Here is an 18723-nt window from a genome sequence, read left to right as displayed (position 1 = left end):
ATGGCGCTACTTTTTATATATAGGGGTTTTAATGGAGCGTGTATTTGGACACCATCTGTTGTAGAAAACTCAATTATAAAATGCAATTTTTGACAAAATACATCGTCTAAAGCTATGTTTCTGCCGCTTTTACTGAATGCTTGCGCCGGAAAAGCCCAGAAGCAATCATAGAGTCGAAAACACGTCTAGCCGCCTTGTTTTGGCCGTCACGTAAACCCAGCAGCAATAAGCGCACATTCCATTTTTGTTTGATTGTGTTGAAAAAAAATGCACGTCTTTGTATTTTTGCAATTAATTTTCTACCAAAACATTGCTTTGGAATACCCCAAACACTAGCCCCTTCAACAAGTGGAAGGCAGCAGCAGCGCCATAACGCGCGTGCAGCGGCAGCGCTGGCAGCGCCACTTGTTTTTGCGAACGAAATTTGAATCAAGCCCCCGCGAGCCATCGGCGCGAGAGGCGCGAGCCACGGCGCCGCGAGCCCCCAGCCGTTACAGTATTCCATTTCTATGAGCACAATGGCACGGTAGCAGCGCCTTGCGAGCGATTCAGTGACCGCGGGCTTAGCTGAACGTTGTAGCTTGTTTTTGCTTTGCTCTTCAAGGCGATGAAGTGGAAGCGTGAACAGTGAACGACAACCAGCAGAGGCGACGCATCGCTCGCCTGCCCGAGGTATGTCGGATTTTTCACGAACACGCCCCCGTGCTCTTACTTTCACTGCTTCTGTTTTACGCTTTAGTCAATAACAACCTTCTTGTTTTTCATACATGCACCGCGCACGCCAGACTTTCCCCTTGAACCGCCATAAAATTACGGGAACTTGGCCGGGTTGTGCAAGGCACTGTAGTTGAGCGTACAACGCGTCCTTTGACACGCACTCTTCGGGCGGTCGGTAGTCGCAGGCCTTGCTAGAAATAGAAAATTTTGTTCCTAAATTTAATACTCTCCAACTTCCACGCCCTCCATTAATTCTGAGTGTCATTGCAGCTATTAACAGGCGAAGCTAAACGTTGAACCCCTCGCAGAAAAGCTCACTGGCTTTGGGCGCCACAAGTTCAACCGGTGTGTTGACGGGCCTACCACGTCCTTTGGCCGCGCGCTTAAGCGCAACTGCACCGATTTTATGACTTATTCTGCCGGAGATACCGACTGGTGCTCGTTTTCGTTACACATCCAGGCTCGGCTACCTGCCCGTGCGCGGGGCGGCTGGAGTTAGCGCGCAACTCGCCAAGGGGGAGTGCCTCAAGCTGCAAGCCATGCAGAGAAACCACCAGGTGAGGTCTTTGGAGCGAAGCTTCTTTCAGAGACGGTAGTGTCCAGCAGCACCGAGCGGTCTCGATCGAGCCAGCGAACTGGGACAATGTCACGGGCTTCTGTGACGCGATTGGTTTTTTAAGTTTTCAGAACAGTGCAGGAAGGAGACGAAAGCAGTATACGAGGCCAACTGTGTCAGACATTTGGCAGCAATAACTTAAGGACATCAAATGTGAAAGCAGCAACATTTGCATATTGAACAGAATGTGCTTTACATACCGAATTCTTTGCATGAGCATGAGATATGCGCACACAGAAAGCAACTGCAATTTGACTCTTTCCGAATAAGCTAATCGAATTTATCTGCGATTGGTCAGCTTGTGCGGTCACTACATTCCCATGCGATATTGCCTGTCATTTCGTTTTTGCTGTGTGTACTTTCCTATCAAATACACTGTTTGCGCTCTTTGTTGACGTCATTTAGTTCATTTGTCTCAGTTATGATGCCAGCAGTTTAGGCTATCGGTCTTTTTTTGAGTACTGACGTGAAATTTTTTTCCAACTTTATTTCCAAATTTCTTTAGCTGCATCTCCCACAAACGAGCATGCCATAGGAAACACTTGAAGCACTGCTGTTTATTTTCATACCTGGTCTTATTGCTTCACAACACTGTCAAATTTTGCTTTGTCATGATGTTGCAGTAACGATGCCATCTGCTAAGAAAGCTTGTTTTGTGTGTTCCCTCCTGCATAGACCTACGAGATCCGCAATATGAGTAAAATATAAAGAAATCTCGACCGTTTTGAGACCAACGTAGTATCAAATTTCAATGTCCCATGCTTCACGGTGTGAGGAGCACGTTGTAGAGTTTTTACAACTGGGAAAATGTCATTGCTCCTTTGAGCAGTCGAAGTATACATTTTGGGAAACTACCACCACAACGAAAGCTGTGCCACTCGGCATTTGTATGAAACATAGAAGTATGAAACATCTCCAGCCCTCGGGTCCGTTTTATATCATGGAAAGAAGACCCCTCGCAGTAGCTTGGCAGCTTTGGCATAGCACTGCTATGTGTGAGGCTGTGGATTCAATCTCTGCTTAGGCCATAGCATTTTGATGGGGGGGGAAATGCAAGAATGCTCATGTACTCCCCTGAGCAAAACTACATGGACCAGGAATTCTGCAATAAAGCGGATTTTATTCTCCACGTATGAATGTACTTTTAAATTAAGAACCACAGTTCAAAATTGTCATTGTGAACTTTCCAACGTACTCGTCGATACCAGTTTGTTGCTGGTTTTGGCACGTGAAACCAAAGAATATAATTCAATTTAGAGAAAGAGGTGAAGCACATTCATTCTAGCCTCCCTGCCTGCACCCACCCAATGGTGAGTTCGGTACTTTGTGTGTGAGCATACTGTACATACAAGTAACTTCAGAGCTGGACTGAAAAGGTTAGATAGATTTTAAAGGCAACTAATATATCAGTATTTAGCTAGGAATGTTTCAGAATTCAATCGGCCATTTATTAGGGATAGAAATGAGGACATTTGGACATAAGTTCAACATCAGCTTGCAGAGCATTTTCACCATTCTGGCTCACATTTCTGCAGAGGAAGTTCCAGAAGTTGACAGATAGTCTTATCTAATTTTTGAAAGCCTTCTCCTAATTAACCTCACCTTAGGCAGACACTGTCACATCTGTGATGTCACCACTTGTCAGTTGTATTCATATTCGTTGTGGCTTAATCAAGTGTCCCCCTCACGGGAAGACTGCGTTACTTAGTATTTTAATTTGTGATCGAAAAATATGGATTTGCTTGACCTATACTCTCTTAGAAAGATGCTGCAGAGAAATATGTAGTACCTACCACAATCACGATGGCCAGTGGCAGTGGCGTTTAGCTGCTTGGGCGTAAGGTCGCAGATTCAATTCCCAGCAGCTGGCATTCTGCTGTAGATGGGATGTGAACTGTTCTTTCATTGCATATTAAAGAATCCATTTGGTCAAAATGAATTTGTAGTCCTTGGCTATGGCATCGCTCATAGTCCCTTTGTTGAATGTTATTATTTAGTGAATCCCAGGTCGCCCTTCTGCAAATCAAAGTATGCCAATGTTGCTGTTACTGGTAGTTTGGCAAGCCGGAAGAGACAGAGAAATACATGTGTATTGGCGTCGCCTCAAGCTTGCTGCACCAGTTCTCTTCGCCGCAGTACATTTCAGCAGCTTCTGTTTGGTGCGAGTTAGTTGTTCATCAGTAGAACTACACTGCATTGAAAAATGGGCAGACTCAACTGTAGTAACTTCTGTGGACATTTCCAGCAGCACGAGAGGCTGAACACATTGAATTAATCTAAGTAGGGCATCAGCGCCACTGTTGCTGGGGCACAGTATTAAAGAATGCAGTTTCACATTTTCTCTACTAGTACTCAACCTTTGAGTGAATACATGTGTAGCTTTAAAACAATCTTTTAGGGTAACATGAATTTGTTTCTCGTTAGTGTCTCTTAAGGCAGCTTGTTACTGGTCGCAAAATTTGAGATCAAGAATTTGCATTTAGCACACGGTAAGTCATTTCAGACGCTGCTTTATACGTACAGTGTGGGCAGGCAAGGGTTAGGATGAAATTGGACATGGCACTTGTTCGTGGAAATGATACGGGTTAGTTAAATATCACAGGGGTGCGCGTTAGTTAAATGTCATGTTGGAATGCCTAGTCAACAATAAATGAACATCATGAATGCATTTCTTTGTGCTCATCTATACACACACTACTTTTTGGGCACATTGCCTTGTGGGATAGTGTAAACAAACACACTGCACATTCAGATAGTGTGGACACAGTCTTAGGGCTAGGTCGAACTGCAGTTTGTGATAGTGCAGACTGCAGACCAACACGCTGCCCTTTGGGTTTCTTTAGATGAACAATGGCTTACTGTGGTATGGTTTTAAAAACGCACACCGTCCTGTCTATTGCGGCAGGCTCCTGAAGATGCTGCAGCCGGCCAAGCTTCAACGACAGCCGCCTCCCAGCAAAGTCTTGGCCGTAGGGGACCTGTTGCAGGCACGCTAAGGAACGTGTCTGTTCCTTCAGCACGGCCACTGCCAGCCGGCTCGCCTTCCGGCTTTAGAGACTCCAGAAAAGAGCGGCTCCGCCAGGTGAGTGGCACACGCAATTGCACTTGGAGCTCTGGCTGCAAATGCTAATCATTTAATTGCTTAGGTTCATGGCCTTTGTCACGGAACTGGAGGTGGTGTTTGATGTGTCAATGTAACACATAGGTATAGCAGTGACTTAGGAGAGCAAAAATTGAGCAAACTCCTTTTGACATCTACGCAATGTGAAGCATGCTTGGTTTGCTAAAGAACAGATGCTATGCATCATAATTGTTCCGCAGCAAACGGTTGCCGCTGTTGCGATGTATGTATCCTGTCTGTCTGTCTATATATGTACATATATATGTGACACAAGCAGGAGGTTGCGGGTGGGTACAAACGTGGTCTCCCCCAACTTCCAGACGCCATCTATTCATCCACCGTTACATATTGCCCCCCCCCCCCCCCCCCCAAGAGAGCACACAACAGCTTGAGAGGGAGCAAGGAGAGGATGACAAATGAAAATACGAGAAGCTGCAATTAGCACAATGTTCCACCTGTAAACGCATTACAACTTCAGAAAAACGTGCGGCAGTCCGGTGTCGTACAGCATAGCTCAGGTGGCCAAGGCTAGCTGTTGCGTTCATGCATGTCCCAATGAAAGAAAAGCTTGGACACCTTGCAGCCATGTTAGGTAACAGTAGTTTTTTTTTTTTTTATATCCTTGGGCCATATGGCAATAAAGGTGGCAGTGGTTACAGAGTGGTAGAGTAAAGCAAATCAAACGAACAAGTGCAGTGAGTTTTGATAATAAAATGATTCTCCTGATTATACAATGTTAGCTAATGTTTTGCGAAAAAGTTTATCGGTGCTGGCTACGATGCTTGAGGGAAGGTGGTTCCATTCCTGAGATGCACGGGGGATGAAATACTTCGTGTGACCTGAATCGATTCTTGCATTGCTGTGATGATCGATGCAGTTTGAAATGTACTGAGGCCACAGTATGAAGTCGTCGTGAAGCGTGGTGTGATGGACAGTTTTATCAAATAGCAAAAGACTGGCGACTTTATGGTGGTTATATAGTGGAATAACTGCTAGGTTAGTTTTCATTGAGGGTGTACTCGCAGTACAGTTATAATTAGAAAGAATGTAATGTGTACTTAAATTGTACTAGTTCAAGTGACGTAATGAGATTGACATGACTGGGATCCCATATTGCAGGTGCATACTCAAGTTCTGAGCATATTAGTCTTGTAAAGCTGTGGTTTTAAAGTAGTCTGTGCTTTGGAAAAGTTGTGCCGTAAGTACCCGAGTATGCGTTCAGCATTGTTAATGACATACTGTATATGAATGGCCAAATTTAAGTTATTTGTAATGTGTACACTAAGATATTTATGACATCACGAAATCTAAGGTTATATTGTTGAGATGGTAGGTGCTAGGAGTAGAATGAGATCTGGATACGTGCATTATGTTACATTTATTAATATTTAATTTCATAGCTGGCCCTTGTGCCACAAAACATATATCATCATCATCATCTTTCCACGCCAGTCAACTATATTATATCCAGATCAGCTAGGAGTGTTATAGTATCATCAGAGTGTTAATTTCCCAGATAACACAATCATCTGCAAACAGATGTATGTTAAAGGATATTGTAATAGTTAGATCATTAATATCAATAAGAAATAGTGGTTCCAGCACAGACCCTTGTGGTACACCTGTTTGAACTTCAGTGAGGGGAAAGTTACAACCGTTAGCAGTAACGAATTGAAAGCGGTTAGTAAGGAAATGCTCTATCTACAGTATAGACCACTTATAACTGCTTATAGTGCATGACCGGATATAATACGGTCTTTTCAGACTCCCGTTAATTTTCCCATAGCACTCTGTGTATATGCGTATCGCTTATAGTGAAGTTGCGGGACACTACATACCGGTTACAATGCGGCTGCCTGGAAGTTTGGCACTTGACCTAGACGACAAACGCTCTCCCCTCAAGCCACAAATACCGTATTTACTCGAATCTAACGCACACTTTTTTTCCAATAGAACAGGTCCAAAAATTGCGTTCGCATTAGAATCAAGTACGACCCTAAATTTGCGTTACCATATAGCCGTCGGCATTTCAATATGGCCGCCTCGCACGCGCTTCGAGCCTAGCTACTGTAGCTTCCTCCATGTGGTGCAGTACACATGCTTAGGCAATGGTCTACCGTCTGTCTTCACGTTCTCTGCGTCTGCTCTATCAGCATAAAGTACCGAGTTCATCATGATGCCGCATTTAAAAGGCAAGTGATCATGTGTGCGGAAACGGACGGAAATCGGGCCGCATCACGGGCGTTCGGAGAATCCGAAACTTGCGTTCGGGACTGGCGCAAACAAAAGAAAAAGATTTTCGCCAGCAAAGCAACGTGGAATGGTTTCAGTGGACCGAAGCTGGACGTAATCTGCGACGATCCACTTCGGCGATATGATCGCCTTGGCCCTATCTTGAAAGCAATCTCCGATGGGGAAAGTCCGCCGTACACCGTGCTTTCGCCGCTTATAGGTCGCGTTGAAGCGAGAGGCATGATAACACGAAGGTCAATTCACTCGCCGCGCTTTGTCACTCGAGCATTTTGACAGTTCGTTTCCGCGGTCAACGAGCCAGATGTGTTCATGTTTGCTTGTGTGCGCGTGACACCGTGCTTGTTAATTTATTTAATAAGCGAATAGGGAACCTAGACCACAGTGACAGCGACGGCAGAAATCCGCCTGGAGTGTCCATTATCGCAATAAAATAGTGGTTTTGGTTATAGTGCGGATATTCACGACTCCGGCGACTTACGTTATAAGCTGTCTACACTGTATTTAGGTTAGGGTCGATATTTAGTAAGCTTAGTTTAAAAAGTAGTAGTTTATGGCATACCTTATCAAATGCTTTACTAAAATCCAAGAAGACAGTCAGTGCAGGACGAGCGATCCAGAATGCGATGCACCTGATGAGTGAAAGATACTAATTGAGTTTCACAGGAATGATTTTCGAAAACCATGCTGTGCGGTAGTAAAATGAGTGACTCTAGAAAGCTGGCCAGATTCGTGAAAACTACATGCTCTAACAATTTACAACTACTACTTGTGAGAGATATGGGTCGATAATTGAGAAAGGGAGTTTCTGGGGCCAGATTTAAAGATTGGAACCACCTTCCAAATTTTCCATTCCTTTAGAAGCTCACACAAGTTCAGGGATTATTGCAAAATTTTTAGTCAGTATCGTGGAACTAGAGGCTAGTTCTTTTAATGAATTTACTGTTAATGCAGTCATAGCCAGGTGATAATTGATATGGTAAACTATCTATTGTTAATTCCAGAGACCTCAACAACCACAGGATGATTTCGTAAGTATTCGTACTGCTATGCGATAGGAAGATCAATATTGCCAGTTTTCGGAATGAATCATTAAGAATGGTCGCGCATATGTTCTCGGGAACAGGTTTCGGAAACAGAATTCCAGAGGAATCTTCTAATGAAATAGTAGTTGTTGCATTGTTAGTTGCGTTTATTATGTGCCAAAACTTTTTAAGATTTGTTTTTAGTATTTCATGTAGTTTACTAGACAAGTAGTTGTCTTTAGCAGTTTTTAGAACTGCTATATAGATATCTGAAGCGGTCGTAAAGCTGCCCAGTGTGGATCAAAAGGGGATGATTTCGCTAAGTGATAGAAGTGCTTTTTCTGTTCGTATGAGCGCTTTAGATGACCAGAGTACCATGGCACTAGCGCATTTGAAGTGATCGTGCGGTTAGGGATGTGTTTCTACATCCCTAATCTAAATTTTTAACAAAATCTTCATAGAAATGAAGCAGCTCATTATTTATTGCTAAGAAGTTAGCTTTCCGATAGTCACGTATGGTTTTTCGGTGTTCGGACTTTTTAGAGAAAGGAGCGGTAATTATAAAATTGAGCGAGGTGATCACTAATTCCTGCTAAGTATATGGTATGAGATGCAAGGTCAGCATGTGTGTTAAGTACCAAGTCGAGGGTGTTAGCTACATTATTTGAAATCCTGGTGGCCTGGGTAACTAACTGCGTGAGATAAAAGATAGGGAGTAAATTAAGAAAGTCGTCAGCCTGTTGCAACGTTGGTGAAAGACATAATGGCAAGGTGTTCCACATTATGTTTGGGAAGTTGAAATCCCCATATCAAAAACAAGAGGAGAAGGAAAACTAGAAGATACAATGTTGATAGTGTCCTGCAGTTCATTAATAAATGTGGGTGGTGAAGAAGGTGGCCAATAACAAGTGCCAAGAATCAGTTTAAAGCAACAGGGGGCGTAGACCCTCGTCAAGCCTGTGAAAGGCTTTTTGTCTACGTCCCCATCATCATCTTAATGATGTAAATAAAGTTTCTGTCTGTCTGTCTGTCAATATAACCAATGTTATTTCTAGAGCGCTGTTAACTTGGATAGGTGATGATGGAATGTCATTTGAAACCGCAAGCAAGCAGAGGTTGGTCCAGTAAGCCCAGAAAGTGCCCGCGTCCTTTTTGTCGCCGTGAACAGCATTGTCACAGCAGTCCTTGTGGGGTGATGATCGGTGGTGCTCAAGGTGTGGTTGGTGATGTTTCTTCGCTGGGAACATATTGTATTCATTGGCTCAGTCTTTGGCTTAGTAAGCTTGCACATAGACTTGATCTTGCATCTGTGCTTTCGACTTAGTTTTTCTCGTCATTTGTGTCAGTGGTTTTAGCTGATATTGTTCTTCGATTTGGCCCTTCAGATATGGCTGCAGTAGCTGTTGATCTACCATTTCCTTTGCCATATGTCTTCAGCTTGTTATGTGAATTATTTGTGCTAAGGAGTAGGCAGCTACCATGATGCTTGCCTTTCTGTGTCCTCTCCGTCAGAAGTTTCTTCAGCGGCTAGTGTGATGCTGTTTAACCCATTAGGGACTGGTTTCTTTTTTGTGTGTTTTTTGTCGCAACAGTCATTTTTTATCGTATTTGCATGTAAGTTGCATAAAAGCTTTCATTGTGAACGTGCTCTTAGTTTACTAAATATGGCCCGTGACCATATGGCCACGCTCGGCCCCTAGGCTACAGCAAAAAGCACAAATTGACAAATTTTATTTCAGGCCTTGATACATCGCAACCAATGTAATTAGGGACCTATGGGACACCTATTTAGTATGGTTTGGTTTGAAGCATGGGATGCACATGGCCGATGGCACATTTAGTGAGCTGTGTGCGCTCTGTGCTGTTGCAATTGTCTCCAGTGCACCTGTAACTTTTCCCGTGTGGTACGGCTCCAACAAAGTGGGCCACTTTGTCATATTGTGCGCTACAAAAAGCAATGTCACCAGGCTTTGACGTTCTTTGAAACCAGGTCCTTTCGGCTTGATGTCCCATCTTGTGCGGTAGCTGTGGGCTATTTTCCTCCGGAATGCAAGTTGAGTGAGGTTGGACCCTGTGCTGCAAATAAGCGCCCAACCATTGCTTATGGCCATATCGCGAAGCCAAGTGAATATTGGCCGCCACCATTTCTTGCCACGAATTGCCATCCTGTAAGCCCCTATGTTGGCATCCATCTGGTCTGTGTCTCTCATAGAGCAGTTATATCGGGCAACAGCATCTGGTCGAGGCACTTTGATCCTCTTCCTCTGTGCACTGGAAGCCTGTCTGTAGATGACATGGGCTCTGCACCATGTACAGTGCTTGCAATTGTTACAACAGAGTTGTCCATCCAGCGCACGATAATCCCGTCCTCGGAAAGCGCATGCTCTTCATACCCACGGGGCTGGCGGTGGACAATATAGGGAGCCCAAAGGCCCAGCGTGACCTTATGGCAACATGTACAATAACATGCTCGAACACAAAATAAACAAGCATTAATATCTCGCAAATGATCACCAGAAGTCACATAATGCATAAGTTAACATGTGGATCATGCTATTGCTGAAATGAATACCGAAATAAAAAACACTTCCCACGCCACCGTTGCATCTCGACGTTCCGAACTGCAAACCACTGTTTCCAGCGTTCTTGAGCAGCCCCTAAATAAGCATAGACAATTTCTGCCACCTGTTGTCTGTAGGCTGTACCCTAAGCTCCCCAAAGGCACGTTGGGGCAAGTTGGGCGCAATTTTTTTAAACCTGTATAAATTGAAAGGCTTCACACACATCTGCGGTACCATATGGTCACGCTGGTACCTAATGGTTTAAGATGGACACTTTTCTTAGTTGGCACTGTGACATTCAGTACGGATGCTTCAGTGGCAGCGAGTTACTTGTGTTCTGAAGGGTGCTTGGAGGTAGCAAAGCAGTTTAAAAGTCAGATGCAAGCTATTCATCCGTTGCCGTTGCCGATGCAAGTCAAGTGTTTGTCACGAACTGAACAGACACTCAAAATGGTTTCTCTGACGAGTGGCCTTTTCAGAAATGAAGTCTGCTTCATTTCATCGGTAGAGGCCAAGGAACTGGCTGACAGGTCTTTATCCTGTCGACTTGGGTGTGATGTCAGCAGGAGGTTGCGGGCATAGACGAAAATGGTCACTCGAACTCTTGTGAACTCGTCTGCTTTATTCTTGGTCTTCGTCTTTCTTGCCTTTCAGCCACAGTCCATCTGTACTATGTTACACATGTACCGTATTGACTTGTGTAAGGGCCGCACTTTTTTTCCCACAATTTTGGTGACGTGTGGCCCTTACAAGGGACTGAACTGTTTGGCCAAATGGTGCCGGCCCAGTCGGTGACTTGTTGATGATGACGATGTTCTGTCCAACCCTTTGTATCGGGTGGACGTGGCAACTGCGCCCAAGTCAGGATGATGCTCGACTTTCTAGGAAAGCTAGCATAGGTTGGAAAAAGGAAGAACACCAAAACGAAAAGAAAAAAGGAAAACACTTTACACTGATGCACGGTCTGGCTCCTGCCATCTAGTAGTGGCATGTGGAAGTACGCAGCGCGAAAAAATTTATCGATGCTCGAGCGTGGAATCGGGGCACCGAATGCAATTGCTGCTCTGTTGGAAATTTTTCTCCAAATTTTGGGCTACCAAGTTGGGAGAGTAGCCCTTACACAAGTCGATACGGTATATATGTAGTATGAGCACATATCTGTGCACTGGGTATGTGTGTGTCATGAAATTCACAGGCGCCTGGGACGCAGCAAGCACACTGAGCATTCTGGATGCGACGCATCCTTACATAGTAGATTCCATTCCATTCCCATGCAACGCATCCAGAATGGATTTTATGGTTGCACTATTACAAGTGCGACCATAAATACAGAGCAAAGGTGCCCAGCCTTTGATGCAAAGCAGCTTCTCAAGAAGTGCAGATGTCTTAGTTGATTGTGCAGTTCTACGCATTTTTTTTTTTTTCGAAGCATAAAGCTTTTAATTTAGTTCAAGCGGAAGTCATGTACGATGACTATCCAAACCATGGCTTCTTTCCTTTTACTGGCAGCTTCGCAAAAGAGGCAAACACTACATGACAGAAAACTATGTGGACTCGGACAAGAATGCATCGCTATTGGCCTTGCTGGATCCGGACGTCTATCTAGCACACACAACTTATGTGCGACGGTGCAAATAGTGACATTGATTGTGGCTGTTTGATTGACTTGACAGCGCATGGACTCAGGGGCAAGCGTGAGGATGCACAAGCTGCATAACCTATAGAACCATGCCTACAACCCAGTATTCTTTTCTTGTGGACCGAGCCACTCAAATGGTCCAGACAGAAGTTTCTAGATCCACAAAGTGGTTGGTGTTCAGTATGGCACACGACGGGATAAGATTCACTTCATGTCACTCGTCTTGTCATCTGCGTCGTTACTGGCTCTGCTTGGAACTCTTGTACTTGATGGTGTTGCCTGGTACATGCTGGGTTGGGATCCCGCAAGCATCTCACTTTATGAATGTTCATTTGCACTCTCAATTTGCTGGTGCCGCGCTTTCGTCAGCTGTTGTCTGCTTGACGAGGCAGGAGGGCCATTTGAACGCTGCCTACTCAGTGATGTAGGAGGCGAAGTGAACGATCGAAAAGCTAGGTGCCTGCGCGACGTTGCCTCAGGCATTCACTTGGGAAAGCAGGTATTTCTCCACAGCAGCTCGCACCTCCATTAGCGAGGTGTGCGTACGATGATTCTAACGCGATACCGTTAAGGCCCCGTGTCGCAGAAAATCTATTGTCAGCGTCCGCTACCGGCGGCATTTTCCATCACAAAAACATCTCGAACCACAACCACGCAGGCCCTCCGCGGAGTGCATAGGCATTATTACTGAACTAATTGAATTTCTCAGTGTCAGAAATTTCGTAAAGTCCGACTTACACACAACCTACAGACATGATAGCGTCGGATTGTAATTTGAATATGAGAAAAAAAATACACAAACCCCTTTTTCCTTGCTTAAGTGGTATGAGTCATTGCTCAGCCCTTCGGTGCCGCTATCACATTCCACTCTTACAGTCGAAGTTTAAGCTAGTCCAAGTTTTTTTCATTTAAGGGTGGCCGAAGATGCTAAGTGAGCTTTGTGGTCCAAAATATATGGCTTTTTAAAATTATTGCCAAAACAAAGGTGCCAGTAAAAAAAAACATGCTGGGCTCAGTACTTATGTACAAACCAGGAAAATGCTCAAGAGATGAGCCACACTTTTATGTCCTCTTTTCTTTCTTCTTTTTTCATTGTGAAGCTGTACCACTAAGTAGTAAGGAAACTTGGTCAAGTTGGCGGAAGTTCATGTTTGGCAAGCAAATGAGCTAACTAGAGGATGATGAAGAAAAAAGGATCTCAACACAAGCGCTGTGTTGCGATGCTCTTTTCTTCGATGCTTTTTCCTTCTTAAGACTGATACTGCTGTGTGTGCCTGTCAGATGCAACTAGCAGACGTGTTGTGTAACAGAGCTACGTTTCCCCTTTTTGTTGCTCGTGCAGTTCTGGCAACACGTTTTTGAAGAACACTACACAGAGACTTCAACATCATCACGACCAATCCAGGTTGGTTTCTGTTCATTCTTTTTAAATGCGAAGCATTTCTTGGCGAACATTTTCTACTTTGACAGTATCTATCTATCATCTTGCTGCCTACGTCTTTGTGCTCTCGTGGCCATTTCGTTAACTTGATATGCACTGAAATTGGCATACTACGACAAGAGTATATGACAAACATAAATGATATGTCATGACATGCGTGTCATGTAGGTCATGAAACAGCCACCTACGTCTTGGTGCTCTCATGGTCGTTTCGTTAACTTGATAGGTACTGAAATTGGCATAGTATGACGAGTGTATGACGGACATAAGTGATAGGTAATGACATGCGTGTCATCTAGGTCATGACAATGACCCAGCGAAAAAGATTAACACTCAAAAACCACTGAAATCTGTTCGCACGTGGGTACTAAGTGAAGGAAACACTAAAGGATGGTGATACAAGTCAGTCATGAGCATGACTCAGAAAAAACTTCAATGACTCAGCAAAAGAACATTAACACTCAAAAACCAATGGAATCGGTTAGGATGTGGTAATAAATGAAGGAAAAGGCTGCAGGTTGATGGTCGAAGTCAGTCATGAGCATGACTAAGGCTTTCGCCTTAAGGTCTCTTAGGTGTAGCTAAAGGGACTCCTGAGGACTCATGACATGAATGTCATGACATGCGTGTCATGTAGGTCATGAAAGAGCTGCCCAAGTCTTGGTGCTCTCATGGTCGTTTTGTTAACTTGGTAGGCTACCCGCACACTGCTTTGCATAACATCGATTCCGACAGGGCGTGGGATCTGCTGGCTTTTTTGTCACTTTGAGGTATCGGAAGCGTCACACAGTACAGTACTGTTGGCTAGTCGAGCTGATATGCTTGGTGACATGAAACAAGTTGTGGGAAAAGATGTAGACATACAGGTGTGACCTTTCAGTAAGCTGTCAATTGTTGGAAGCACTCACGCCTGCCGTTTCCTGTCTGTCATGACTCGTCTGGTGCTGTTCTTTAGGTAGACCTTTTCCCAACTTTGCATTTTGAGGGTTGGTTGCTCTGTCTGTTTGCTTGACCTAATGTTATAATTTGTCCTCACTATTAGTGAAAAACTTCGTAATACAGTTGGAGCTCTATACAGAGAACACGGGTAAATGAAGTACAGAACCCCAAAACTCGGGACGCAATTCTCGGCGTAACGGAATAAGTTTTCATATTTATTTATTCAAAATACCCCTAAAGGTTCTCGCGCAGGAGGGTATTACATAGGGGGTGTTCAATACATCAAAAAATGTTAGTGGGATAAGTCGAACATGGAAAGAACAACGCATGACACAAATATCGCAAAATATTAGTTCCAAATAACACAAAGATAGACATGTAAGAAGCAATAACAAAAAGAGAACAATGTGTCCGAAGATATACAATAAAAATAGCGTTAGTTTTATTTTCACTTAAATTCCGTCATTCTTAGTTCATGAAATTTAACAGAATCAATGACGGTGGCTATGTGTGATGGCAGAGTGTTCCAGTCAACGATTGTACGTGGAATGAATGATTGTGAATAGTTCAAGGTATGACATGCAACGATCACCCATATGATTCAATGAATTTCATTCCAAGGCAATCTACACTCCACTGCAAGAAAGACAAGGCAATAGGATGGTGATCTGGGAGTTTTCCAATGAGTTATAATCTGTTTACTGATCAGTCAATTATGCTCTATTTTCGCTTAAGTTTCAATCACAGGCTCGAAGCGTATGCATAACTTTATAATTGACTGCATGCATTATGAGCAAAGAAAAATTATTAGGGATGTGTGAATACCCCTAATAATTCGAGTCTCGAATCGAATATCTACTACTATTCGATTTTTTTGAATATTCAATATATTTGATGTAGAGACCCGCGCAGCGCCACATCTTGCAAGTGCCGCGAGCACCTCGCTTAATTGTTTTCGGCTCGATGCGGGGATTGCATACTTGTCAGTACAAGGTTCGTCTAGGTCAACAGGACCTATTGAAATGATAACATGACGCGGATGCAGGGAACCCCGCAACAAAAGCAGCACATATTTTAGAAAGTGCAAAAGCATGTTCAAAGATCGGGTTCGATTAGCTGCTGGAAGGCACGGAGATTGTGTTGGATATGCAGCAACGAATTTAAGCCACATCAACCAGCATCAATATAAACCGTACGCATGATCCGGCAAGCGTTCCTCGTCTGGTTGCGGCCTGTTATCACATCGACCAGCAGCGAATTTTCGTCACGGCCATGCTGCTTAGGCCATTAGGCCTAATCGGCGCTGCTTCCTCGGGGCGTTGGCGACTGGTTACGGTTTGGTGCCAAATTGGCGCAGATCTAAATTGGCAGCAGCTGCACAGCACTCGCAAAGCCGACATACCACCGCACAAACAAAAGCGAGTGTACAGGATGGCAACAATACTCACGGCGACCATCTTTGCGTCACACCGTACGGCGGCCTCCCGAAGTCGTTCATTGATGCACAGAGGTCTCTCTTTATAGCCGCGAGAGACTAGCTTTGGGTATACACGGTGGGTGCGAAAGTGTCTTCTCCCGATTTAAGAATCCTCGACAGGTGGAAAATCGCACTGAACTTGATAGTGAAGTGGCGCCTGCTCTTTACCGGTGCTGTTGACGCGCGTAGTGCCAGTGATGGCTACGCGCAAGCGTTGGTCGACTCAATGCGCAGCCCATACTTTTGTCTGTCGCAAAGATTGGCCTTACGATAACGCACCTGCTGTAAAGATGGGAAGACCCTTATATATTTTAGAGGAAAACTGGAAAGCAAAAGGGTCGCTGCTTGGGCTGGTTGGTGAAACATTTAGACAAGGAAAAATGCTTTTTAGTGTGCCAAACGCATGAAGGTGACAGAACAGAGCATGCTTCCTTTCTGCATTTTGCAGAAAATGGAAAGCTAAACTTCATCAGCAATAGAAGACTTCCCGAAAACAGAAGTCCACCACAGGTGTAGACCGCTTATAACGTAAGTCGCCGGAGTCGCGAATATCCGCACTATAACCAAAGCAACAATTTTCAAGGCCCGCACATATGCAAAACATGTGCACCAAGCCGCCACGCATATGCGACAGTTGAGGAATGCGGCTAGAATGTTTGAATTCAATTTACAGTCGAACCAAAGCACGCGGCGGCGCCTCCGACCGGCATTGCTCTGGCACCGCCAGAGTAAAAGCTTAGGAGAGACCCCTCAATGTCGCGCGCGAACAAAACGAAAAAAAAAAAAGGAAAGAAAACTCCGGAAATTTCACCCTCTCTCAAAGGTCGCCGATTCTGCGTTGCACTGGAACATGCGTGTACGCGCAGACGTCTCGGCCACGCTACCGTAGCCATGCGTAGAAAATGGCAGTGAACCCTTCTTTCTCCTTTATGCTTCCTCTACTTTCTAGTCACGTGTTGACCTTGCACGCTGCGGCTACGGTGCAGAGGGAAGCAGCGGCGCTGTCCCAGGCCGGCCAACCAAACTGCCCACGCCGGCAAACGCCCGCTTCCCGATAACGGCAGAAAACAAAACTTAGCTGGCGCCGGGCAGTCTGTAGCGGCGGCGCCTGCACGGCGGCGGGCGTGCACGGTGACAGTCGAAAGTGAGGGAGCTATGAGGGAGGGCGAGGGGAGTCACCGAAGCGGCAGAGTTGCTGAGGCGAAATCCGCCCTCCTCCCTCACATTCCACGGTTTCCGCGTGCGCCCTTCGCCGTGCCGTGCCAGTGCCGCCCGCTCCCTGAAGTTTTGTTTACTGCCGTTATCGTGAAGTAGCCGGCGTTGGCAATTTCGTGGCCCTCGCTTGCTATGCGCGTCGTGATATTTCACGACTCGCACTCAAGATTCTGGTTTCAGCCTCACTGGCTGTTCGTTCACACCACGTGCCCTTCTCCTCCACTTCCGTCTTTCTTCCTCGAGCACTCCTTGGGGTGCCCGTTTGAGGGGAGCGTTTGCCGTCCCCGCTGCCTTCCGTACTCCCAGGCAGCCGCACTGTAACCGGTATTTCGTTTCCCGCGACTGCACTATAAGCGATACGTGTACACATGGAGTGCTATGGGAAAATTAACGGGAGTCTGAAAAGACCGCACTATATCCGGTCCTTGCACTATAAGTGGTTACATTATAAGTGGTCTGTACTGTATTAAACTGAGAACCTAATTGTTTTTTGACACAACAAAATGCCACAAATTGTTTAGCTTCAGAGGTAAAAAGCACTTGATTCTGTCCAACATATATTGATAAAAACTTTTCTTTTCCAGACCTTCATGTACTAGAATTGATGCGTGCTTGCATAATAGTTTGAAATTCCCGTTAGGGTAGACTGCTGTATATCTTGATTTCTATTGAAGTTATTAACATTCTTATTATGCAATGCTAGGGTATTCCCAAGCATGTGCAGCAGCATGTTTTTGCCCAAAATTTGTAAGCAATAAACTTTTTTGGAAAGTTTTATGTTATTTGATTAGATATCAGCATGTTTTTTTTTTTCCTTTCTGTTTAAAATCTACTATTGAGTATTCATACACCTCTATAAATTCTTTCTATATTGCTGCCGGAATGTGCCCAATCAAATGTCTTGCCAAACATGGTATACAGTTGAACCTAAATATAATGAAGTTGTACTTGCCGCGAAAAACTTCGTTATATCGTGAATTTCGTTAATTCAATGTAACTAAGATCGAGAAATAAAAATTTGTTACATTACGAATTTCGTTATATCGAGGTTCGTTATATCGAGGTTCATTATATCGAGGTTTGACTGTAGTACCTTCAGCAATGTAGTCATCCAAAGCAGTACGGAGCACATTAGAAATGAAATCAAGGCACGTGAAGCTTGCAGGGTGTTCAATTCATCTGAAGCTCAATGTCTGCTCCTTCTTCGCCACGACTCGATAGAACCGGCAAAAACAAGCGGCATTCACAAATGGGGTAATGGCACGTGAAGTGGTCATCGTCTATGAGATGATGGCCAAAGCTTCGGCTGCTATACTTTCAGCCGTGATTGACAACTGAGGCCTTCTTGCGTACCTGAAAGTGAGAATATGGTCCCTGCTTCAAAAATACTGTTTTTAGTACCACCTAGCAGCCAGAGTGGGCAGGTTAAGCATCGTCTAACGTAGATTTGCCTTAAGGGGCCATATTCTTGGCGTGTCACTTTCGGACGCATTGACATCTGCGAGCAACGCCGTTACTGGCACTGTGCCAATGCAGTGTACTCATTATTGGAATGCTGTTATGTGCTTGAAACAATGTTGGTCGTAGACACCAACTTGTCCAGTGCCGAGTCGCTTAAAATGTCGCGAAAGGAATCGTATTCCCACAAAGTATTGGTTGAGAATTAGTGCAGTTGTCACTGATTGAACCACGGGGGGAAATTTGTACTGTCTCCATTGTTCC

At 44.6% G+C, this 18723-nt stretch overlaps 1 protein-coding gene across 3 annotated transcripts in view; it reads left to right on the top strand.

The window, feature by feature from the left end:
• The first annotated feature begins 443 nt into the window (after positions 1–443).
• LOC119461625 (uncharacterized) overlaps positions 444–18723 on the top strand; it is a 51899-nt gene continuing 33619 nt past the window's right edge. The window contains exons 1-5 of one of the 3 annotated variants that reach the window (XM_049671776.1): positions 444–672; positions 1178–1274; positions 4239–4415; positions 7709–7735; positions 13272–13334. In XM_049671776.1, coding sequence (XP_049527733.1) covers positions 1257–1274; positions 4239–4415; positions 7709–7735; positions 13272–13334 — 285 coding nt within the window. In that variant the 5' untranslated portion in view covers positions 444–672; positions 1178–1256. The remainder of the gene's footprint in view (positions 673–1177; positions 1275–4238; positions 4416–7708; positions 7736–13271; positions 13335–18723) is intronic. The other 2 variants (XM_037722987.2, XM_049671777.1) reach the window with 2 other exon arrangements.

This window comes from Dermacentor silvarum, chromosome 8 (assembly GCF_013339745.2).
Source record: "Dermacentor silvarum isolate Dsil-2018 chromosome 8, BIME_Dsil_1.4, whole genome shotgun sequence".
Taxonomy (NCBI): domain Eukaryota; kingdom Metazoa; phylum Arthropoda; class Arachnida; order Ixodida; family Ixodidae; genus Dermacentor; species Dermacentor silvarum.
Note: the sequence above shows the minus strand (reverse complement) of the source record. Positions and strands in the feature narration are given on the sequence as shown.